The 24,128-nt window shown below is 43.3% G+C and overlaps 3 protein-coding genes across 5 annotated transcripts in view; 2 read left to right on the top strand and 1 right to left on the bottom strand.

Moving 5' to 3' along the window:
• Window positions 1-332: 332 nt before the first annotated feature.
• flvcr2a (FLVCR heme transporter 2a) lies at window positions 333-12,357 on the top strand. 2 transcript variants are annotated; one of them, XM_047048851.1, is made up of 11 exons: window positions 333-1,146; window positions 3,169-3,310; window positions 4,615-4,755; window positions 6,141-6,208; window positions 6,524-6,627; window positions 8,489-8,599; window positions 9,437-9,542; window positions 9,754-9,865; window positions 10,525-10,583; window positions 11,137-11,254; window positions 11,997-12,357. In XM_047048851.1, the coding sequence occupies exons 1-11, from the start codon at window positions 553-555 to the stop codon at window positions 12,008-12,010; spliced, it is 1,569 nt and encodes a 522-aa protein (XP_046904807.1). In that variant the 5' UTR covers window positions 333-552; the 3' UTR covers window positions 12,011-12,357. The 2 variants fall into 2 exon arrangements, with proteins under 2 accessions (XP_046904807.1, XP_046904798.1); XM_047048842.1 differs by having other exon boundaries at window positions 11,137-12,357.
• Window positions 12,358-13,147: 790 nt separating this feature from the next.
• On the bottom strand, window positions 13,148-16,898 carry erg28 (ergosterol biosynthesis 28 homolog). Of its 2 annotated transcripts, none has more exons than XM_047050225.1 (5): window positions 16,733-16,898; window positions 16,375-16,529; window positions 16,191-16,281; window positions 15,929-16,047; window positions 13,148-13,839 (listed from the first exon to the last, which is right to left on the bottom strand). In XM_047050225.1, exons 2-5 carry the CDS (start codon window positions 16,505-16,507, stop codon window positions 13,751-13,753), a joined length of 432 nt encoding a protein of 143 aa, XP_046906181.1. In that variant the 5' UTR covers window positions 16,508-16,529; window positions 16,733-16,898; the 3' UTR covers window positions 13,148-13,750. The 2 variants fall into 2 exon arrangements, with proteins under 2 accessions (XP_046906181.1, XP_046906186.1); XM_047050230.1 differs by lacking the exon at window positions 16,733-16,898 and adding an exon at window positions 16,629-16,721.
• Window positions 16,899-17,497: 599 nt separating this feature from the next.
• LOC124488575 (tubulin polyglutamylase TTLL5-like) overlaps window positions 17,498-24,128 on the top strand; it is a 10,201-nt gene continuing 3,570 nt past the window's right edge. Inside the window, exons 1-11 of the mRNA XM_047051274.1 lie at window positions 17,498-17,703; window positions 18,103-18,264; window positions 19,643-19,749; window positions 19,871-19,953; window positions 20,890-20,996; window positions 21,286-21,416; window positions 21,568-21,650; window positions 22,314-22,383; window positions 22,733-22,817; window positions 23,664-23,765; window positions 24,045-24,124. Of these exons, the coding sequence (XP_046907230.1) occupies window positions 18,206-18,264; window positions 19,643-19,749; window positions 19,871-19,953; window positions 20,890-20,996; window positions 21,286-21,416; window positions 21,568-21,650; window positions 22,314-22,383; window positions 22,733-22,817; window positions 23,664-23,765; window positions 24,045-24,124 (907 nt within the window). The 5' untranslated portion in view covers window positions 17,498-17,703; window positions 18,103-18,205. The remainder of the gene's footprint in view (window positions 17,704-18,102; window positions 18,265-19,642; window positions 19,750-19,870; window positions 19,954-20,889; window positions 20,997-21,285; window positions 21,417-21,567; window positions 21,651-22,313; window positions 22,384-22,732; window positions 22,818-23,663; window positions 23,766-24,044; window positions 24,125-24,128) is intronic.

Genomic DNA, 24,128 nt, shown 5'->3' with positions numbered 1-24,128 from the left:
CAAACACAGGGAAACCCCAGGGCAGGGACAGACAGAACCGAAACAATGGCAGCACAGCCGTGGCCGTGACAATGTGGCCTTTTCTACGTCGCCGACTCCCTTGTAATATATTGGCTATTAGGCCTACGGAACATTTTTGTAACACAATGTTCATATAATTATATATCCAAGTAGCAAAGGTTGATTCAACCTTTCGACTGTTCGCGAGTGTGTTTTCTTAATCATTGGTTTAACTTCCAATTGGGTGGAGGTAGAGTTTGGACATCACGTGATGGTATGGGCTAATAAATAGGATTTCTCTGCGTGTTTAACTTACGTGATTCATCAAGAGAGTACTTGAAGGACGTGGACTTCCTTCTTAGTTTCAATTTGATTCATTTTTATTAAGTTATTATGAGGAGCTAGGGCAAAGTAATCCACATTCAATTTAAAAGTGTTTTTAAGTTTTGCCATTGATCTGTCTTTTTACACTATAGCCTAAATATTTCATTATAATAAATAATTTCATCACTGTTACAGAAGACTGCATCCAGAGTGCAACTCTGTGACAATATGAGCGAGAACACAGATTTTGATGCTTCTGACTTGACAGATAAAATAAATGGTTTGTTTCGGAAGAAAAATAACCCTTCAAAATCTGATGACCTCGCAGAACAAATCGAATGTATAGACATTCCGAACGCGGACAAGGACGTTCCAGTTCCTGCCATTCGCTTGTACAAAAGGCGTTGGATGATAGTGTTACTTTTCAGCGCTTACTCTCTTTGCAACGCTTTTCAATGGATCCAATACTCAATTATAAACAATATTTTTATGAAATTCTACAATGTGAACTCTTTTGCCGTAGACTGGTTGTCTATGATCTACATGCTGACATACATCCCGTTAATTTTGCCTGTTACCTGGCTTTTGGATACAAAGGGACTGCGCTTCATAGCGCTTGTTGCGACCGGTATTAATTGTATTGGAACATGGATCAAAGTGGCCAGCGTCAGACCGACGCTATTCTGGGTTACTCTACTCGGGCAGTTCGCAAGCTCTGTTTCCCAAGTGTTTATTCTTGGAATGCCCTCCAGAATCGCATCTGTTTGGTTTGGAACCGGAGAGGTGTCCACTGCCTGCTCAATCGGAGTATTTGGAAATCAGGTGAGACAATCCACATCACAAGAAACAGGTAAGTGAAAGGCTGGACATTCACTGATGGCATGTGAAAGACAAATAATTCCACCTTTCTGCCCACGGAACTGTAATCGTTGCAATTTTCTAACAGACAAACGTCAAAAAGCATTTCCGATGTTATTGGTCACTTAAAAATATAATTTAAAAAATCATAAAAAACGAATTAGGCAACACATTAAGCACAGGTTTCACGTTAGATTAGATAAGAGAAAAGAAAAGATAAAACGTTATTGCAGTTCATCATAAAACATCTATAAGTAACCAAAAATAACCCATAATAGTTATCCAGCAATTTACACAAATTATGTTAAATAGATCAATAATTCACACATCATACAAAGTAATACCAGACTGCATATCAAACAAGCCCTTGTCCCAGAGTATTGCATTAAGATCAGTCTGTTGCGTACTTAAACACGTTCAAATGTATATAGATGCTTAAATGATCTGTAAACTAACTGAGTCCACACATATGGGTTGGGATAGGGTAAGAATAGTGAATAGATATCATTTAACACATACTGTGCTTGTTTTTAAAATCTGACATTTTAAAAGATGGGCATACAGTACTTAGTGGTTAATGGACTTCGTATTCACAAAGTAGTAAGCTATATTATGCATTAGAACACTGAGATACAAAGTGTGTATCTGCCCGAATGTCTGTTTGTTGAAGAAGTATTTCTTATCAGGCTTGTGGAATATTGTTGCTCATTTTAACATCCGTACCACCACGGCAAGAAAAACATCCCTTCCTTAGATTGTCAGCTTTGGGTTGGCCTGCTAATCTGTTGAATTTGTGACTGTTTTTTCCTGTCATGCATATTGCACCTGACTGCCTCATCTTCATGAGTAACACTCACAATGGTACGAAAACGAAAAGTACAGGTTGAGATCTAAACAAATGACACGTGGAGCGATGCAGTTGTGAAAGGCATGTAGAGAGGTTGCTAGGAGATGTAGGGAGGAAGTGCTGTAACATGGGCAGGCAGACCAGACACAGCCATTACAAGACAGTAGAGGGTTGAAGGTGAGAGTGATGAATACCAGGACACGCAAGAAAGATTTGGCACAGCCACAGACCGTCAGGCCATGAAATGACTCCAACAACAGCAGAAGTCTTTAACTTTGGGAGGTTGACACCTGATTATTGGTGTTGTTGACCGCTTTTTCTCTGGTCCACACTGTCCACAGATCTGTCATTTGTTTGAACATGTTCTGGTACTTGTTGCCTTTTTAAAGAAGGTTTGAGCCATGGCCCCTCGGTGGCCCCAGGCTTCATGGATGTGTTTGGTGTGAATATATAGATTCAAGATTATTCATTGCCTTCGCCAAACAAGGAAACTTGGCATGTGAGTAGGAGAACAAAATGCAAAACAAAACAGGTAAAACATGAAATAGTACGTACCCATTTATGATAAACACCCACGCACAAACACGCCGCACCCCAACCACACACACACACACACACACACCTAATAGAGAAGGATGGGTGCCAGTCTCAGTGCCTTCCCACCTCCTGAAACCCAACTGTTCTCCCTGCTGGGTATGAGCTGCGACACGTGTCCCCTGTCCTGAGACCCCCACCCACTATTCCTCACACTTATTTTGTAAATAAAATACAGCTGTGTTTCTGTCTCCACTCTCACAGCTATTTCCTCCTACGGGCTCCGGTCTCAAACCTTCACATTTCCAGTGACAAGAAAGCGAAACTCTATGATTTGATTAAATAACAGAGCACAGCGCAAGTTTATTGGCTTACAACAAAGTTTTAGGGGGGAATCCATTTTTTAAATGTTCTAAACAAAGCAGACCACTGATCCTTCTGGTGTCTTTAAGTCGTAGTCTTGATTGTATACTTCTAAATCTCAACTTTTTTTATAAAATCACTCTCTACTTAGAAGGTAGTGAACACTGTGGTTGCGAGTTGAATGAATGTGTCTCTGAGGTGCTGACCTTAAACCCTTGATGGCTTGTGTGCCCCTCCCACAGTTGGGCATTGCCATCGGTTTCCTGGTCCCGCCCATCCTCGTGCCGAACGTGGAGGATAAGAATGAGCTGGGGCGACACATCAGCCTCATGTTCTACATCACCGCTGGCGTGGCAACCGTTCTCTTCATCCTAGTGATCATGGGTAAGCCACGAGGAAGACTAACCATACACACACACACACACACACACAGGAGCTACATGATCTGAAAACAAATGTCTATATCATGGATGATTCCGTGTCCTGCCTCAGTCGTTCGTTACAACTCTAGGACGTGTTTAAATACAACTCTAGGATGTATTTAAATACACCATGATACTAGTTGACTGCTTCTCTTCCCCCCTCCCCTCCACTCTGTTTGTGCTCTCCAAGGACAGACAGTCATTGTCATGATGTTTTTCATGAACAGGCTCACCAAGAGCTTGTTGGCATTAGTTGCCATCTACAGAGTAGTGTTTATCTCTGGGCCACCAATGTTCCAATGTTGTCGTGTTTCCCTCTGGTGTTTTGCATGTCTCCCCCCCCCCCCCCAAACCCCCACCCAGCTGGCATGGCCCTCTAGTCCTGAGCTTCAGTGTGAGTTTGAACATGCTTCCTGCCCACAGCTCAACCACCCTTTACTCTCAGGGGGACGGGCCAGCACTGTCATTGCAGTATTTGACCATTATTTGATTAATTTCCTTTGGATTTGATCTCAAACCGAAGCAAATACTTAAATGTTGAAGTGTTTTCTGCAGCCATGACCACCTGATGCTGGCTTGTCTTAGAACTGAACACAGAGAGGAGAAGTTACTACAAACTTAAGAGTGAATTATGTTTGATTAAGGCTCCTGATAAACCAGTAAGGAAGGTTTTTTGTTCCTGTAATTGTAGTTGATGTTCCTGCTTCACTATCTGAGCCTGCTATATCTCTGATTTCCTCCTGACAACAGGGAAATATCACCTGGGATGTCAGTGACATGCAGATACAGTAGCTACTGAGCTGTCATTTTGGTGATATTTTCATCCTGTTTAAGTACTTCCTTATGTACAATCTACAGTCCACTCGTTAACGTGAGGTTCTCAAATGGCCTCTTTTTGATTCACTCACATGCCTAATGGTCTTTTCTCTGGGCACTCCTTTGACTTTAGCTTCTTGTTGATTGACGGTAGACCAGTTCCAGGTCTTCCAGCCAGGCCAGGACACGTCACACGGGGCGTGTTTATTTACCATTGATGAGAAGCACCTGGAACGAGAGATAAGCTCTGATAGGCTAAACTGAGAGATAAGCCCTGATAGGCTAAACTGTCTCCAACGTTTCCCTCCTGCTCCTCAGGGTTGTGTTTATCTCATCTCCTCAGCCTTCAGGGGCGAGCCCTTCTCTCTGTCCACTCTCAACCAAACCAGAGATCACACGGGAGTCCAGCTTCCACCAATGACACTGTGCGTGTGTTTGTGTGCCCAACAGTGTTCCAGGAGCAGCCTGACCTCCCCCCGACCCAGTCCCAGTTCCAGGCCAGGGGTGTCTCACCAGAGGATTATTCCTACATGGCCTCCATCAGGAGACTGCTGACCAACAAGCCCTTCATCCTCCTCCTCATCAGCTACGGTCAGACCCTCGCCCACCACACCCACACCACACCCACCCACCCACCTCTCAGACCTACCTGGATCCACCAGGACCCAGCCCCACAGGATCCCTCTATGAAAGGCTTGTGATCTGAAACGCATGTCCCATGTCCACCACATCGTTAAGATACAGTCATAGGTGTTGAGGGTTTGAAAGACCGATCTACAGATTGCAATCGTGTCTATCGGGATCTGATACGACGTGCTACAGTTCATCTGAAGTGTTGTACATGTGTCCATCTAAAGGTCCCTCAGAGCAGCAGGGTTTGGCGCTTGTGCACCGGTGTCCTCAAGTCTGGAGGGTCAAAGGTCATAGTAGTATTAGGTGATGATTAACTCGAGCAGTCTGTTTCTCAGTCCATACAACGGCGACCTTGGGTCACTCGCATGATGTTTTGAAGCCAGATCTGTGGATGAGGATGTTGTCTATCAGATATGTGGTGATGCATCATGTGACACTTCATCTGAAGTACTCTAAAATGAGTAGTAGTGTGACCTCAAGTCAGTCGCGTGATGTGATGCATTCAGGGTTTGTTTTTGTAATCCCCTTAAAATGCTAATACTGTATTGAAGGGTGGAATGTGGGCTGGATTGAATCAGAGGCCATGCCATGGTACACCAGAATGTAATCTTTTACATAATTATTTTTACAGGCACCACGTATTCCAGATTTCCAGTTGATTGGTTTAACAATTGTATTTAAAGTATCTTTGGGTGGAAATCTTTTGTCTGATATGTTTGAGAAGGGTTTGTTTGGAAATCCACTGAAAATGCTAATACATGCTGATTTACACTATCACTAACTCCCATCATGTTCTGGGCTCGAAAGGTTGCAAAAACTCTGTTCTTTGGTTTATCATTTCCAAACATCATGCAATTAAAATGTCCCAATTCAAAGTTACAACAGCTGACAGGCCAGGTGAAGACCGAAGGTGTATGACCTCCAGTTCTGACAACAGTGACAGAACTGGAGGTCACAGGAGTACCCGGTGGCTCACCAGACTAATCCTCAGTAGGCTGAGGTTCGAATCCATCTCAGGCCCTTAACCGCATGTCATCCCCTGTCTTTCTCTCCCCACATGTCCTGTCCTCTCCAAAACACACCATCGCTATCATAAATAATAAAGGCAGAAATGCGACCAAAAATGTATCTAAAAAACGAAACAAAAGACGGGGTGGTCTCATCTGGATCTCCAGCCGTCTCTCCCTACAGGTCTGACCAGAATAGACCCAAGCTGTCTCCCTGTCTGGCTGCCTGTCTGCCTGTCTGGCTGCCTGTCTCCCTGTCTGCCTGGCTGCCTGTCTCCCTGTTTGCCTAGCGCTCAGAGAACAGACTCTCAAGACGTGTTTCTGTGTTTCCTGCAGGTCTGAACGTGGGCTGCTTCTACTCTGTTTCCACCCTGCTGAACAGGATGATCATCGAGCACTATCCTGTAAGCCCAGAAAACAACGCAATGTTGGAGAGAAGAATACTTTATTTCCGTCTTTCGTGTATCAAGGCTTAAAATATCGCCAGACTAGTGTACTAGGATAACCACAAGAGACTGACAGTAATGAATTGTGTGGAGTACATTTCTTTGGGGGCCTTTCCTGAAAGAAGACTAATTTCGTACAAAAAAGATGACTGTGGTCTGGTGACGTATCTCCCTCTAGATAAGAGAGCTGAGGGGTGTGAATGTGTCTGGTCTTCAGGATGACTCCTACACCACATGGTAAAGCCATGTTCTGTCCATTTCTTTGTCCTACAGGGTGAAGAGATCAATGCCGGGAGAATCGGCCTGACCATCGTCGTTGCTGGCATGGTGGGATCCCTCATTTGTGGAATCTGGTTGGACAAAACCAAAACCTACAAGTAAGACACAGGTCTTGAGTGCAAACTGTTACATGGAAAGATCCACCTATTTACCATCACTCCAGGGAAACCGTGTCTGGCATCAGAGTAGAAAGCCCAAACATGAGGATGGTATATTACAATAGGAGAACTCAGAAATGGTCTTTATCCTGTTGCCTAATCCTCTAGTACTGTTACTAGCATGAAGGCAGGACTGATGACACTAGAAGCTGTTATACCTCACAATCATAAGTATTCATGCAACGTCTCCTATGCCTCTTGGTGGAGTGGACCTTGCATGGTCCTGGATCAATTCTAATAAAATCAAATGTATTTGTATAGCCCTTTTTACACGCAAGCATGACACAGAGGGCTTCACATGCGCCCATAGAACTGCCCCTCAACCAACCTAAACCCTCAAGGAAGACAAGGAAAAACTCCCAGAAAAACTCCCAACGGGAGAAAAAATGGAAGGAGGAGCAATTCAGAGAGGGATCCCCTCCTCCAGAGACGGTTGGTAGGAGAGAGGAGCAGAACACAGGCTAAACATAGTCATACAGTGTCCAGACAAGGATGCATTCTTTTCATGAGGGACTTGATCAAATGATGGGCTTCCATGATTTGGAGCTAATCTTTCGTCTCGGGTGTGTATAGAGGGATTTAGCTGAGCTGATACAGCTCAGATATGCGTCCTCTTGACCCCAGTAGAGGTCGTAACACACCTAACCTCAAAGTGGCCTCGCAGGATGCACTCCTCCAGAACCAGTTGCCCGATCACTCATTGATTACTCACTAATCACTCATGGATCGCAGTTTAAGATTGGTGCTAAATGAAGTGCTTTCTGCATGGACGACTTCAAAATCCTCCGTTTTAAACAGAGAGGTTTACGTTTTCCACATTCTGTTGACTCCAAACTGAGGTTATGGAGGAACTGAACGTGTCTCATCAGACAGGCTTCTTCTCCGACAGCCACAGTCCTGCTGTAGCAGGGACGTCCAGGGGCTTGTCATGTGGAGCCTGGTAGACACCATGTGACAAGAAGGTCTAACAGCTGCCTGTTTCTGCATCAGCACAGTCCTACACATCCAGACACTGGTTCACCTCCACTGCCTTTTGTTATGACAAGGAAACTTCACATGGAGAAGTTTCTGAAATGGGTCTGTAATGAAATTGAGGACTCAACTGAAAATTCAGACACTGTAATTCTTAAATACCAACCTTCCAACAAAGCTTTTTTTTTGTGACAGTGAAATGTTATGACTCAAATTCTTGACATGCCATTCACAACATTTGTGGCTACAGCAGTCAGACTGCGTGTCTGTTGTTGATCCTATTCAGTGTGGGAGAAAGTGGACTCTGGACCAGGTTAAACTAACAACAACATAGTGAAGCGATGCTTCATCCATCTTGCACGCGTGGTTGAACAGAGGGATTCAGCCACCCTAAGTGTGTTTGTGTAGAAACGGCTAAAGTTATGACGAGGTTTTAGACTGCCAGAAATCTGGACACTGTTGGGTTCCTGACTGATCACCGAGGGACAGTTTGGCGTTGCAGTTCACGTCTCGACTTGGCTGCTGCATTGAAAGAAGAGGCTTGTATTGAGGGTTGTTAAGTTGTCATGGACTGAGTCTTAAGTGCTTTGTGGCAAAGCACAAATAAAAGTGAGATCGGATTAGATTAATTTTGCAGGAGGATTCAGAATGGCTGTGTGAAACCGAGCTAGTCATGCGGTTGTGCTGAGCAGAGCACACACACACACACAGCAACAACCATGTTAGAAAGCCACCGGTGTTACGAGAAGTAAACTAAAAGCCTCAAAGTAAACTAAAAGCATCTGAGCGTGAGGTAAGAGTCATGTTAACACCTCCGTCCTCTCTGCAGACAGACCACCTTGGCGTTCTACATTCTGTCTCTGGTTGGGATGGTGGTCTACGCCCTCACCCTCAACCTGGGCCAGCTGTGGGTGGTGTTCGTCACCTCAGGGGCTCTGGGGTGAGTACAGTACAGCTCCAGCACGAACCACGATCTGTGTTAATACCCACCTTTAGAACACAGTAAACTGTGTAAACATACATGTCTGTGTAAACATACGCCTACTCCATGCACTGTGATGTCTCAGTATGGAAATGTCCGGTACACACATGGAAATGTACTGTGTATTTGATGTTTGTTGGGTGTAATTAATTAAATGTATTTAAAGTTTTAATTTACATCTAGCAGATGCTCTTATCCAGAGCAACTTACAGTAGGTACGGGGACATTACCCCGAGGCAAGTAGGGTGAAGTGCCTTGCCCAAGGACACAATGTCATTTAGCACGGCCGGGAATCAAACTGGTGACCTTCAGATTACTAGCCCGATTCCCTAAACGCTCAGCCACCAGTGTACCCTTGGGTTTATTTGTTCCCTGAGCTGAAGGGCTAAAAGGTTATACTCTAGTGATGTAAATGATGGAGTTTCCATGTTCTTGTCCTTTTAAGTAGACATGGTCAGCTCTACTCTTCTGCTAAACAACACCACAGCCTCCTCCCCAGAATTAACTGAAGTTTGTTTATACTAAACTAGTGGTGCCCATAGCTAGTTATTTCCCGATGTGTCCTCAGAGCGAAAAAGCTTTGAAAGTGAAACAGAAACTATAAACACATCCTCTCCTCCACTTACCCTGATCCCTGGAAATGATGTCAATAATACTAATAATACTAATAATACTAATAATACTAATAATACTAATAATACTAATAATACTAATAATACTAATAATACTAATAATACTAATAATACTTGACTCTAAAAGCATAATCCCTAGACCCCTTTCAACCTTTTCCTGTAGATTCTTCATGACAGGTTATCTGCCTCTGGGCTTTGAGTTTGCTGTGGAACTCACATTCCCAGAGTCGGAGGGCACCTCATCAGGTCTGCTCAACGGCTCAGCGCAGGTAATCCAGGTCACGTCGTCTCTCTGTTATTCACAGTCACATGATCGTGTGTTTGAGGTTTCAAACTAGCTCAGTGGTTAGCACGTTCGGCTGCAAATCATGTTCAAATCCCCCTCTTTGTGTCGTGTTGGCTAAATGAAATTAGGTACATTTATGAAATTAAACGTAGAATGCAGCAGCTGTTTCACCGGTTCTCTCCTTCTCCTTCAAGGTGTTTGGCATGATTTTCACGATCGGTCAAGGGACAATCATAGACCACTATGGGACACTAGCAGGCAACATCTTCCTCGGTGTCTTCCTCCTCTTAGGGAGCATCATGACAGGTACAGGCAACCTTTACCCCCAGGGCCGGTCCTTCCTACAGGCCACATAGGCAGCCGGGCGGCATGAAGAGGGGGGCGGCATGGAGAGGGGGGGGGGGCATGGAGAGGGGGGCGGCATGGAGAGGGGGGGAGGCATGGAGAGGGGGGGGGGGCATGGAGAGGGGGGCGGCATGGAGAGGGGGGGAGGCATGGAGAGGGGGGCGGGCATGGAGAGGGGGGCGGCATAGAGAGGGGGGCGGCATTTTCCGAAGTTCATCCATTAATTAACCGTCCCGCACTACTGGCAAAAGGCGCCAACCGCGCCACGTCATATGTCCGTGTTGTGGTTTGGGGTAAACCTCCACAGCACTGTGAACATTGGACTGATGTGGTGATGCACTGTGACATAATATACTGTAAGGTATATCTAAACATCATGGGGAAGTCCTAAACATGACTGACATGACTTGACTTGTTTGTGAGACATGACTGTCAGATCCCGTATGCAGTCACAGCTCCTTCTAGTGGTCAGTGATAAACAAAACATTTTTGGTCTCACAAAGGAATGTGTGTGCTAACTGTATAACAACCACAGCTGTGTGAGTTATAACTCTCTGAATCAACAATGTGCCACAATACATTGGATATTATTGTCACAGCATCTTATCCGTTTCTGTCAGTGTTTATCAAGTCTGACCTGCGAAGACAAAGGGCCAACCAGCTGACTGGAACACAGGTGGTGAGTACACGTGTTATGTGGGGTCAAAGGTGAGATCTCTGCGTGTGTTGGTTACCTGGCTGGGGTTGTATGCTTTGGGCTGGTAATCCACCGGCTGGATCCTCTAAAGCAAATATTTGATCATATTTATGAGATTTATTAACTAAAAATAATTTACAAAAAACACTGATCAATTGTTCAACACCACTAACAATTTCTCTAACGTTAACAGTTTTTTCCCATGATTATAAACTTATTATTTTCAAAATGAAGAATTGGTGTTTCCCCTTTTACTCCACTTGGCAAAACCTTGTAAAAACTAAAAACACACCTTTCTGTTTTTTTCAACCCATTAAAAAGTCTAATTTAACACTGTTATATCTAACAAGGCACTTTTGAGGCTCAGACTGTTGGTGATGGAGTCTGGCTAGTGTCTCAGTAGGTTAGGAGGGATGAGGAAGGTGCTAGGCTGTTAGCTGGCTCTTAAGGCGGGTGGTGGGAGAGCAGAGGGTCCTGAAGGGGGTGATGATGGAGGAGGTCCTTCAGGCGTCTGACTCCCTAGCTGTTGTTCCAGCCTGCAGGCTCTCCAGTGCAGCACTACGGAGCCACAAGGGTCTGGCTGTCCCACCCTGCAGAAGGAGAGGTTTTGACCCTAACCCATAACATCACTAAACCCACTCAGCTCTGCCTAGGTAACCCCAGCATGCACAGACACAGGGGTGCTGTCATGTAACCCTTAAACACAATAATAGTTTATTTTGATTTGTCCCTCACTCTGGTCTTGACACATAAATAAAACATGTCTTAACATAAACATCAGACTTTGTGCTGTGATAATCTAAGTTACTCGTGCAAATCTTCTGTGATAACTTTAACAAGATGTTTTATGAGGTTTTAAAATATTATCCGGGATTAATCTGAATCAGTGAAACCACTGCATTCCACTCCCAGTCTGTAGGAAAGGTCAGTGGCTCCTGCTGTTTCTCCTGAGAACTGGGTGCAGAGTGAGATAAGCCTCAAGCTGATTACAGGGAACATTATGAAACACACAGCTGAGCTTTTAAAGGAAATATGTGTTCAAAGCACTTTTCTGATCAGTAGAAACCAAACCAAATTGCTTCACACACACTGTGCATAATTTAACCATTATTGCTTCATTTAATCACTCTTCATGAAACTTGCAGGAGGTTAGGAAAAATTATAAATATGCAACTTTGGTTTGATACTAACGGATTTTATGTTGCTCAGAAAATGTATTTCTTTCATCAAATGATATTGTCTGACTGTCCTCCAGGGTGACAGAGCAACTGTTACAGCATCCAGGACAATATAACGAAGTTTGACTTGGTAGTATCTGTTCGTTCCTGCCTAGCCAACCCATGCTTATTTTGTAAAAGTTTGTGATTTGTCTTTATCTTTATCTTGTTTCCACAGAAATAGGTAGCTAACCAGGAGGGAGACGGCTCACACACAAGCCTTGAAGAGATCAGGGTGCAAGTCGGTCGTCCAACTGGAAAACTCTGAGATGAGCCAATTTTATTTTGGTATGCAAAAAACACACCTCTTACGCACACGCAAAGAAAAGCTGTGCTTAAAATGTGAACTTCACTGGTATTAAGTGGGAATATTAGAGTTTAAGGCCAAGTCAGAGATTAATACTTGAAAGAACCATGGTGTTGGAGTGACATCTACCACCAACGCTTCAATTCACAATCCTTAACAGCACTTTTAGTAAAGTCATGCTCTGCAGAGAGAGATAAAAAAACATACATTTAGTCATTTAGCAGACGCTCTTATCCAGAGCAACTTACAGTAAGTACAGGGACATTCCCCCAAGGCAAGTAGGGTGAAGTACCTTGCCCAAGGACACGTCATTTTGCACAGCCAAGAATCGAACCAGCAACCTTCTGATTATTTGTCCAATTCCCTAACCGCTCAGCCACCTGACTGATACACTTTATTGATCCCCAAGGGAAAATTGCTTTAATTTATAGATACGACTGGTATTTATTATATTGTATTTAGTGACATTATTAATATTTGAAAGAGAAACGTCAACAGAATGGGAGCACAAAATAATTTGCTTGAAGAACAGACAATTTACTCGTCATTTTGCACAAGAAAGTAGGTGTTTTTATGTACGATTCTCTGAACGTGTGTATTTGTTACTGAAAAACTGATTTTATTACATGTTTAATTTTGGTGTTAGGATTTTAAACAAATGTTTAATACAATTCATGCATGATATATGCACTGTTTGTACTGTGCTTTGGATAGTGTCTTATTGAATAAAATGTGACATAAGTCTGTCAACTGCTTAAGATATGTAATGTGGTTACAATTATCAAGTCATTTATTACGTATTGATTGTATAATTTTATGAGATGTGAATCTAATAATTCAGTATATTATTTTTGTAGACACTTTAGTATAACTAATGATTGACAGGTCATGTCATTATTACAGAGTCTCATTACTGGACGAATTGTTTAGTAGAAGTTAGAAAAGTAATCTCAGTGTCTTGGATCTGTAATGTCTGTTGGTTAGGTGAAAATAAAGGCAGAACCTCCTCAGTAAAATGTTCTCCGATATTCAAGTTTATTCACAGACATCTCACACCAGACTTAATTCAGCAGTTTGTCACCATAGAAGGCAACATGTCCTCCAGTCTACTGTATGTGCTGAGAACACACACATTAAGATATCATGACTGATCCGGAATAACATGTCAAACTAAAACTACCAATTTGTCAATCATCCTAGACACTATTTTTGAGCGAGTGGTAAAAGTCCCAACTGCACAAAAATGTCCATGAATTCATCATCTACTCAAATGATGCCTTAGTTTACAGCACACATCTCCCAAACAAGCTCATAAAATACATCCACACATTAATAATATAATGATAAACAACATTTTAAAATAATTACAACTGCAGAATTATAAGTAAGCAAATATCAACTGTTCTTCCTGTCATTGCAGAAGTCAATTATATAATATTAAAAAAAAACATGAGGTATGCTACAGAACACAATACCATAACAAAAAAAAAACTGGCCTGGCCAGATGTAAACAAGTTTAGTTTCACTTCTTCAGTCATTACCTGTGACAAGAAGCAGCAATAGTTTAACCAACAGCCCCCCCTGGTGGTGGGAAGGGAGACACACCATGCCGAGTCCTCATGTTGTCAGTTCCTCTTCTTCTGTCGCGACCCGACTTCTTCCTGAGGCTCTGAGATACACTGGAAACCAATCAGCATTCCCACGATAGAGAAACCTGATGCCACAGGAAAAGGGGAGAATATTTTCATCATGCATGCCAGCTTTGAGCAATTAAAGTAATCTGCAACGAGAGAGGACAACATTTCTGGGGAAATTAGGTTAGTCTTTTTTAATTTTATGTATCACCTCCCCCCAAAAATTGAAAGGTTGAAAGAATATTTGGGGAAAATTTTTAGGAAAGTTTAAAAACATTTTAGATTTTCTTTCAAAAATAGGTTTTGTTTTGAAAATAAAGGTTGAAAAAATATTTATTTCAAAAATAGGTATGCATCATTGATGAAGACTCTACTAAAGTCTACTGTACTCTATTGTAATCTGTTTTTGGTTTCTCTGTTCTCTCCCCTCTCCTCTCACTGTGTGGGTGGAAAACTTATGGAACGTTATGGATGAGAGAGGGATTTAACGATGTCGACATGACTGAGAATAGAGACATTCCTAAACCCCCTGGCCATTTAGAGATGTTTGAAATTTTCGCCATCAAAAAAGATTCCTGGCAAATGTGCTGAGTGTATTTTTGTATTAATATGATGTGAGGTCCAGTTACCTGTTGGACACTAAAACAGGTTGACAAAGGTCATTTCATTTTCCAACCATGCCATTTCTCTACGCAAGACTGTCATCTAGCAATCATCACGTGACAGTTACTCGGTGGTCATGTGACCAAATATCCGCGCTATCACTACAGAGAACCACCTCGCGGCTGGCGCCTAGTGTTATCCACTCCAAGCTTTCGTTTCCGATATTGAATGGCATCGATTGCTCTACAGGACTTATGATCATTTGACACCCCTCTCCTGGTTTATTGCTTTAATAATCTCTCAGTCCCACCACAATACTAGCTCAACAGCACAAACACAGGGAAAGTATTCGCTGACAAAGTATTAGCTAGTAACTGGTTGGTAGCAAGCTAGCTCTACTACTGTAGCTGGTTACCAGCCGGTACATGTGGTTTTTTGGAGAACTGGATATATCAGCAACAGAACAGCACATCGGAGAAGGTATATAATGTACCTGTATAGTGTGTCACCTGGAGAAGCCGGCTGTGCTCCGTTTTGCTTCCTAGTTTCAGACCAGACCCCTGGACTGGTAAGTAAAGCTGAGCTAACTGGGCTACCTACTATGTGGGATTGCTAGAGATAACTAGGGCTGGGCGATATATCGAATATTAGCGATAATATCGCAATAAATTTGACAGCGATGTAAAATTTGAAAACTATAGTGAATATCGGATATAATCAAATATATATTATATTTTTTTTGCTGGTCCTTGTGTTGCTTGTGTTTTAAGATCACCGTCTGGCTACTCTGTGTTCACATAAACACACACAGACACACAAACTGAAAATTGCACTCGCACAAACACTCTCTTGCTCTCTTTGTCCTGTCACATAAGGACTTCTCCGTGAATTGTTCCATGTGAGGTCCAAGTTGCAAGCACCATGTTATGGCAACATGTTAGGAAACCTAAATTAGCATTACACATTTTGTACTTTGTAACAAAGCTGTTCTATCTAAATATGTAATATCTAATGTTTTCTAATGGAGGCAAAATAAAATCATGTTTTTTTTATTATTTAACCTGTTAAATGCCATAATAAAGGCCCTGTCAAATCTGCTGTTTATCAGCGTTGCTTGTTTCGGTAGGAGGGTTCCATTGCACGGTTTAGGCACAATTTAAGTTTTGTGGCAAGAGGTGAAGATAACGGTATAGCTAACTAGCTACGGTAGCTAACTAGCTAGTCTCAGTCACAAACATCACAAACCTGCAGGCGTTTACCTACAGTACTAGGCCTGTAGCCCAGTAGGCCTCCTTAGTCTCCGGAGATTGTTAGCTAGAAGAACTACAAAAATACAGCTGCAAAAACGCCACAGGCACCGGCCAGGGTGCTAACATCTTATATAGCTAACTACATTTCCAGGCTATGATATTAACACCCTGTATTTTCACCCTTCGTGCTGGTTAGCTCTAGGGATGGGCGAGGGTATATATATATATATATACACGATACGATATTCGATATATATCTCAATATGTTTTCCATTGCATTTAATACAACAATGCGTGACACTGGAGGGGTACTCACTAGCCACAATGAGAGGTGCCATCACACCAATAGTCAGAGGTGCTGTTTTGTAGATGAAGGCTTCAGACAGAAAGTGTCCCAGAGCCAGGACAAATGTCCACAGGGTGATGTTATATAGCCTGCAGGAGGAGGATTGACACACAACTAAGAATTCAGGGGCTCTATCAACCTCAGTATCACACAGCATATGGGACTGTTTAATGTAATGATAGGAAGTCATCAGTCAGAGTTGAGTTGAGAGGCTCAATGCAGGCAGTCTTACGTTCTATTCTGGATGTCTATTGCACATGCACAGCGGATAATAGATGACAACAATGTCCAGATCCCAAACGTCCGTGCTTGGAGACCATTTACTGCAAGAAATAATAAATAAATAACAGGATATCATAACATGCCATTCCAATGGTTTTTGACAGCATTGTTAAAACTAGCGGTGCTGTACTCACCAAATTCCGGTGCTCCTGTGTATAGTTTCTCAGATAGAAAGCTATGATCTCTAAAACTCTGGACTGTGTTTCCCATTGCAATGACAGACACCATCACTAGCCAACTTCGCAGCACATTCAGAAACCGACCCATTTCTGCCTTCAGCGGGCTGCACCTAAATCAGACACAACGTGAACGATTTGACGAAGAAAAAGTCTGGGAAACAATTGTTAACAGTAAAAATAACATCGCCTGAGACCAATTGGCCTACTACCTGTATGGTCCGGTACAGTTTGCGTTCTGCAATTATTAGCGACCCAATGTTTTTCACCAATGCTCGCTCGTGCAACCAGCGCGAGTCTCTACTAGGCTACTTACCAACGAATGCGTCCGGCAAGTTACAAGAAGGTCATACCGTTGTACAAAAGAACAGCAATAAACCTAGCAAACCCAGCAATAACCCTTAAACATATGTGTATGAACAGAAGATGTCATGGGCCAAATATTCGGCCAATGAGATAACTAAAAACATGGCGTCATCCAATCGGCCCATTCATTTTCAGAGTGTCATTCGTTTAGCTTCTATTGTGTGCCCCGCGGTGAACTGTGTGCACTGTGTTGGTTTGGAAAATTAACTACTTAGCGCTACTTTTTATTGGAATCTATCTATATGCTTCTGTGCGTGAACAATATGGTTTATTGAATGGGATCAGCCAGCATATTTGTCTTTGACTTGAGGAGGACACAGCCCATTTTGAGTTAATGTGACCATTAAATCCATTTTTAAGCAAAACAAGTGTATCTCGTGTGATGGGGATGGTCTCGTGGTAGAAGGTTCCGCCTTTTTTCAGTTATTCAACCAATCCAATATTGAGTTGTGCTGTTGTTGGGTCAACTCGGTTTATATCCCAGCACCTGCCGAAGCAGTTGGGATGACAGGAGTGGATTTTGCTTATCTGCAAATTTCTATCCTAATAGCCATTTCATATGCTCATTAACATGAATTTATTAGACTTATTTATGGTTGAATCTTTTTAGTGTCTGTTGATGACTTCCTAACAGTATGAAATAAAACCCGATGTACTTACAGAAATGTGATGGTTCGCACAAATAGTGCGCATGCTCATTCGGTTGCCAGTCAGTTGTTGTAGTAACCAGAACAGCAGCTACAAGAAGATAACGCCAGTTAGCTAGACTAGAGCTAACTAGCTAATGATGTTCTCTAGCTACAAGATCAGCTTGTCATTTAGCTAGCAATGGTATTCTAGCTAATAGGTCATCTAACTACCAGCATTCAATGTTGGCATGTTTCGGTATGTTTTGGATCAGCCGCACTGTTGTCAATTACAGTACGTGTCAAGTGATTGAAATTTTGCTTCAAGAATCAGTTTAGTCTACTTGCTAGGTACAGTAGGCTACTACTGGTAGCTTATACAGACTAGCAGGCTAACACAGCACAGTGCTGGGGCGTTAAATCGTAGAGGAAGTAGCTCGCTAGAGTTAGCTATTAACAATTATAATGAAAAGTAGCTAGAACTGTCTATTCTCTATAATGTCTGTTTGGTCAATAGCTAGCCTAGTCGTACAGTAGCAAACTATATTTGTTCAACATCATCGAACATACTAACCAACTTGAGTCAGTCTTTTTTAACCAGGTGATGAGCATAAGCAGATAAACTATAACTAGCTAGCGTGTGAATAAGGGTTCTGCTCAATTATGTACTGTGTATGTCTTATCGACTTGACAGGAGCCGACGTTGGAGGCCGAAGATGTGTCCAGGTATAACCCCAGCAACCTGACTTAAAGCAAGTTTCATCAGGTGTTCCTTCCCCCCCCTCACTGTGGAGGAAATGCCAGCTGTGACCCGGGTCAAAGAGGATTCGGAGTCTTCCTCGGAGGACGAGCTTGAGTACGTGGCTCTAATGATGACGTGTTTGTAATGAAGCGTATTACTCGATTCCAAAGGGAACTCAACATGCGGTTTACCCACCTGGGATGTTTGCTAATGATTTACACAGCATCCAGCTAGGATAGGCTAGAATATCCCTCTATATCTAATTTGACTATACATTCAGCATGGTTATGCTATTCTGAGACTATCGTCTGGTATTTTCTGAGCATTGATAAAGAAACTTGTTTAAGGTTATAGAGAAACCACCATCACATTAATCTTAACCAGACTTAAATTAATCATCCATATTTGGTATATACGTTTTAAGAGACAAAACAAAGACATAGCTGAACAATTTCCATCAAGTTTTGTAAACTAAGAACTGAAGAAGGACTTTGTTTGTTTCTTCCCTCCCTTGTCCTAAAGTAGCCCTGGCTATTTGAACTACTAGCTTTGACCTCCAGTTGACTGTCACAGGCTGGTCTTCAGTAGGATGAAGGGTTTTTCTCGTGGACAGGCTGCCTGGACAGTATAACCACGAGATCTCCTTTAAACTCCCTATTCTCTGGACTAGAGACTCATAGGCTACTCTCTAACATCTACACTGTAGGATCTTAATTTCAAAAGGGTTTTATTTACTCTTATAACTGCCTCCACTCCTAAATAATTTTGGCCACCACACATCAAATGTGTTTGTTGTTATACCTTCCTGTTCATTCATTCCTGAGCCCTTATTTTACAAGCATATTTACAACAGCCTTCCTGGTCAATCTCTACTATGTTTCTGGTTGGTTCTGTAGTCTACATGAAACAGTAGACCATGTCTAACGAGGGCCACTCTGCTGTCGGACACTTCTGGATATATGAGCCAGGAGCATCTATTGTTTACATACCTCCCCGCCTCGCCCATCCTTATCCAGAATGGCCACGTCTGATAGAGTTCTACTCCATCAGCACGCCATCTTATCTGCTCTACAGTTCCAGATAGGCAGGCTGTGTTTGGCTCTATCAGATATTCTGAGTGCAGTTTTACCATGGCGGTTGCCAGTTGACGGGTTTGTTATTGAATCCTGTGTGGCTGTGTGTGATTTGACCTGTATCTTCTCTGCTGGAGTAAACATCTTGACTGAATGCATTCCTTTAAACTGAGGTCAGCTCATCATGCAGTATTATGCAGGACTTTAAACTAATCCAAAACGAGTCCTTGTAATGGATGTTGTTGTTTTTTATCGCCCTGATGGGGCTTCCCAAGCAGGGCCCCCTTTTTATGATTTATGTTTCATTTGACTTTGTTTGGTTTCACTGGAGCAGAAAGACAAAAGTCAGAGAAGATATTTTACTCCCTATTTATTTAAGACATACTGTTATTTATCATTCTCTGTGTTTACATCTTCAGGGACCATATTTGTATTGCATGGAGTGGCTGTAGCAGGAAAATACCAGTTGTGGTCTTCTATGCGGAAGCCATAGTCTCTAAAGATGTCAACATGCGCTCTGTTGGAGGTACTTCTGTCAGTCATGTGTCCACCACTAAACAATGCTGAATTAAAGTGTCCAGGTGAAATGTTCTACCATTCTCCCAGTGCTGAGATAGTCATGTAATAAAGTTCTATTTTTATTGCAGAACAGTACAACCTGGGCTTTAAGATCGTACGGACAGAGAGCCGCCTGGTACGCGGTATACTGACCAATCATGGCTTCCATGAGGTAACATTTAATAATGTAGTTATTTAGCAGATGCTGTTATCTAAAGTGACAGATCGTATATAGGGGATTTGAACCGGCATCCTCATGATCCGTGGCTAAGTGCTCTAACCACTGACCCATACTCTCCATACAGGTTTGGAGAAGAATACAAGCCTTTTAGTACAATACAGTCTTGATTGAGCATAGAATGACTTCTCAGTCTGGTTCTCTGGCAGTGTTGCATGCGGTATGGGTCATACTAATGTTGTATTCAAGCCTGGGAATGCACCCATGAATCAGACAGTTGGCCATCAGAAGCGTTAATTCTATTTCACAAGGGAGCCCACTGACCATTATCGCTCCATCCACGCACGTACGATTCATTCCCTTTTCATTTCACTTCAATGCCTCTTGACTCCCAGTAAACTCATCATCAAAGGTGGACTGGTGTCTGCCACAGCCTCTCCTGAGCCAGAGTTTAATAGCTCCGTATTGCTAACATCTGTCTTTCTCATAGCCGCGAGAGAAAGGCCATGGCAAACTTGCTTTTTCTTCTCAAAGAGCGCAGAGTGGTAGAGATAAAACAAAGCATGTGTAAAATACTGTGACAGTGAGGGAAATAGTTGGTCATCGCTTTGATATCAATGAAAGAGCGAGCCTTGAAAGAGCGAGGCTTGAGTTTTGTGATATGAGCCCCAGGTTTACTCTAACCAAACTGCACATGGGAGATCAGATGTTGTAAACTGATGCTGAGGACTTTCTGTGGAGACTGGAAAGTATGTTTGACATCAGTCTACCTATAAAACGATATATTTTGAGTTATCTATATTATTTTAATCTAATTTTAATCGGCAACAAAATAAATACGTAATGCATTTCAGATTTATCTTCAAGCTAGTATCTTGTGTTAATACTTAATGTTACGCTGTGGACCTGAAGGTAATGTCTGTTTTCTAGGTCCATCCAAACAGTAATGACTTCAACCTCATGTGGACAGGGTCCCACCTTAAGCCTTACCTGCTACGCAGCCTTCAAGACTTCCAGAAGGTTAACCACTTCCCCAGGTACGTCGCTGTGTTCAACAGCACCATCATCTGCGGTACATTTGCAGAAGTTCCAAACCGCTCAGCCATTCTAAAGCCTCTAAAATCAGCTATGTGTATGTTGGCTTCCTCAGCAAAGTACATTTAGTTTGGAACCGGGCCGTCTTAAAACATGAAATGAATCAAACTGCCATGCAGGAGGAGTCTTGTTGCTATTGTGTTTGTACAAGGTCTTATTTCTCTCAGCATCCAAACTGTGGAGAACGCAAGCATTTCAAGCGTAAAGGTCAATACCCTTGTGCATTTCCAGGTCATATGAACTGACTCGCAAAGACCGACTGTATAAAAACATCCAGCGGATGCAGCAAGCTCATGGCTTCAAAAACTTCCACATCGTTCCTCAGACGTTTGTACTTCCCTCTGAGTACCAAGAATTCTGCTGTAAGTTTATTCCCTACTGTTTGGTCCACCACGAGTCCACTAACATCTGTTTACTCTCACGGTTCACTGTAAATGTAAACACAAGAAGTCACTACTGATATCCGGTTACCTCTCTCACTGCCTGTCCGTCCTCTCCTGCCTCCTTCTTCAGGTTCCTTCACCAGAGACAAAGGGCCCTGGATCATCAAACCTGTCGCTTCCTCCAGAGGCAGAGGGATCTACCTGGTCAGCAATGTAAGGAACAAACGTCAGATATACAACTGCCCAGCATTAATGCTGGGAGAACAGGACTAATATTCTAAGTGTTTTCCAAACCTCACAGGGTTAGCTTGTGACCTGAGGAAACCTTGTTGTAAGTGAAACAATCTGGGCAGTTGCTTGTTGGGGGTGGTGCACTAGAACTCCTTTGATAATAAGCATGAAACAGTGTGTGTCATAGACATTAAGCATTGTCGAGTAAATCACACACTTCAAGGGTTTGGCTTTGGATATTTTCCACAAGGTTCCCTGTCTTGGACAACCTATCTGTGTTTTTTCTCTTTCTTTCTTCTGAGGCATTTTTATAAAACAGTGGAAAGAATGTAAGGGTGATATTTGGATGAGAAGGACATTCATTTCTTGGGTTTTCTCTGAACGCGAGCCAGCCTTGAGGTTAGCTGCTCCTCCCATCTCTATTCAGCTTCTCCACCTGCTCTGCATTTTAGCCTCATAAATGACCCAGCTCCTTCACAGCATCAGGCTTTCAGACCCAAGTCATGCTGCGGACAGGCCTGGTCCATCAGAGAGCAGAGGTCACAGTTTCGTTGAGGATGTGTGTTCCTCCCAGGTGCACCGAGCATGAGCAGATAGCTTGTTTGTTCTGTAACGTGGCCTAATACCTTCTATTGTTATCTGCAGCCAAACCAGATTCCTCTGGATGAGAATATCTTGGTGTCTCGCTACATTAACAACCCTCTACTGATAGACGGTGAGTTATTAGCCCTCAGGCCAGGACCTGCTCTCCGCTGACCACATGGTAGATCAGTTTAAGGGTTGTTTGTTGGGATGTGGCTACTAGTTGATCATGATGAATTCAAAATATATTCTCCATAATGACTTTCTCACTCTAATGCCAGCCACTGTGCGTATGTATGAAGGAGATCAAGATCACATAATATACAATACTAAACTATACTACACTATACTGTGCAGGGAAGCACGGTATGGTATAGTACAGTGCAGAACAGCACGGTATAGTATAGTGCAGTACAGTATAGTACAGTGCAGTACAGTATAGTATGGTGAGTGATCTTGTTCCGTTGGTGCTTTCATTCCAGACTTCAAGTTTGATGTGCGTCTGTATGTACTGGTGACGTCCTACGACCCCCTGGCGATCTACCTGTACGAGGAGGGCCTAACCAGGTGAGCTGGGGGCGGGGCCTGACCAGGTGAGCTGAGGGCGGGGCCTGACCAGGTGAGCTGGGGGCAGGGCTCATGTCATGGTGTGTACATATGCTTAACAAGATCTCACTTAGACATTTCATGAGCATGGGAACACACAAGTAACGAAGTAGGTTTAACAGCTGAAGCTGAGCACCAGCAGAGGGAGCTCTCCACTCTGAGCACCAGCAGAGGGAGCTCTCCACTCTGAGCACCAGCAGAGGGAGCTCTCCACTCTGAGCACCAGCAGAGGGAGCTCTCCACTCTGAGCACCAGCAGAGGGAGCTCTCCACTCTGAGCACCAGCAGAGGGAGCTCTCCACTCTGAGCACCAGCAGAGGGAGCTCTCCACTCTGAGCACCAGCAGAGGGAGCTCTCCACTCTGAGCACCAGCAGAGGGAGCTCTCCACTCTGAGCTCAGCCCCCCAAGCTGGGGTTAGGTGGTGGATTCAAATGGAGCTTTCCATTGGCTCAGAGGTTAGAGCGGGTCTACGTTTGGGACTGATGGATGTTTCTGCTGGACAGAATGACTGTTTAGTTGACCTCTGCTGGATAATAAGCTGTGAGGCGGAACATACTCCCGAACCTGTTTCTATCTCCTGGCGTTCCTTTAAGTTTTTAATGGAGGTCAGGTACTCTCTGTGGTACATGCCAAGGAATTCACTTTACTCTACATGTGGTGTCCATTCCTGTCAAATACAGATGGACAAACATGCCCAGACATGCCCCAGTGTCAGCCTCATGTGTATGCACGTCAGGTACCGTGTCTCACACGCGTGTTGTTGTTATGACGTTCTCCTGTTGTAAAGCATGTGTCTCATGCCCACAGGTTTGCCACGGTAAAGTACGACCGAGCCACCAAGAACATCAAGAACCAGTTCATGCACCTCACCAACTACAGCGTCAACAAGAAGAGCCAAGCCTACGTCAGGTGAGCCAGGGCCAGACAGCAGCTGCTCTCTAGCTCCCCCGCCGAGTCATCCTTTCAGTTTCTCTCCAGATGAAAGGCTGTCTGTTGGGCTAGTGATGAAAGGTGAAACAGATTCATCCCTTGATTGGTGATTGGGGGTTTTGTATTGTCCTTGTGGAATGCCAGACAAACGCTGTTGTTGTCTCTGTGGGTCAGAGCAGGGGCAGTGTTGCAGGGACCTCATTCGCCAGGGTGCCGTGGGAGGAAGCCAGACCCTGAATGCTCTTTGTTCTTTTTCAGTTGCGATGACCCTGAAGTGGAGGATTATGGGAACAAGTGGAGCATGAGCGCGATGCTGAGGTATTTGAAGCAGGAGGGGAAAGA

This window comes from Hypomesus transpacificus, chromosome 3 (assembly GCF_021917145.1).
Source record: "Hypomesus transpacificus isolate Combined female chromosome 3, fHypTra1, whole genome shotgun sequence".
Taxonomy (NCBI): domain Eukaryota; kingdom Metazoa; phylum Chordata; class Actinopteri; order Osmeriformes; family Osmeridae; genus Hypomesus; species Hypomesus transpacificus.
This window is presented reverse-complemented; position numbering and strand designations above follow the sequence as displayed.

What these genes read in the sequence shown, in the direction of transcription:
- flvcr2a (XM_047048842.1), top strand. Translation starts at nt 553, where the DNA reads ATGAGCGAGAACACAGATTTTGATGCTTCTGACTTGACAGATAAAATA. An exon ending in TCGGAGTATTTGGAAATCAG is followed by an intron (nt 1,147 to 3,168) that starts GTGAGACAATCC and finishes CCCCTCCCACAG; the next exon opens with TTGGGCATTGCCATCGGTTT. An exon ending in CTTCATCCTAGTGATCATGG is followed by an intron (nt 3,311 to 4,614) that starts GTAAGCCACGAG and finishes TGTGCCCAACAG; the next exon opens with TGTTCCAGGAGCAGCCTGAC.
- erg28 (XM_047050225.1), bottom strand. Translation starts at nt 16,507, where the DNA reads ATGGGTCGGTTTCTGAATGTGCTGCGAAGTTGGCTAGTGATGGTGTCT. An exon ending in CACAGGAGCACCGGAATTTG is followed by an intron (nt 16,282 to 16,374) that starts GTGAGTACAGCA and finishes TATTTCTTGCAG; the next exon opens with TAAATGGTCTCCAAGCACGG. An exon ending in ATAGACATCCAGAATAGAAC is followed by an intron (nt 16,048 to 16,190) that starts GTAAGACTGCCT and finishes CTCCTCCTGCAG; the next exon opens with GCTATATAACATCACCCTGT.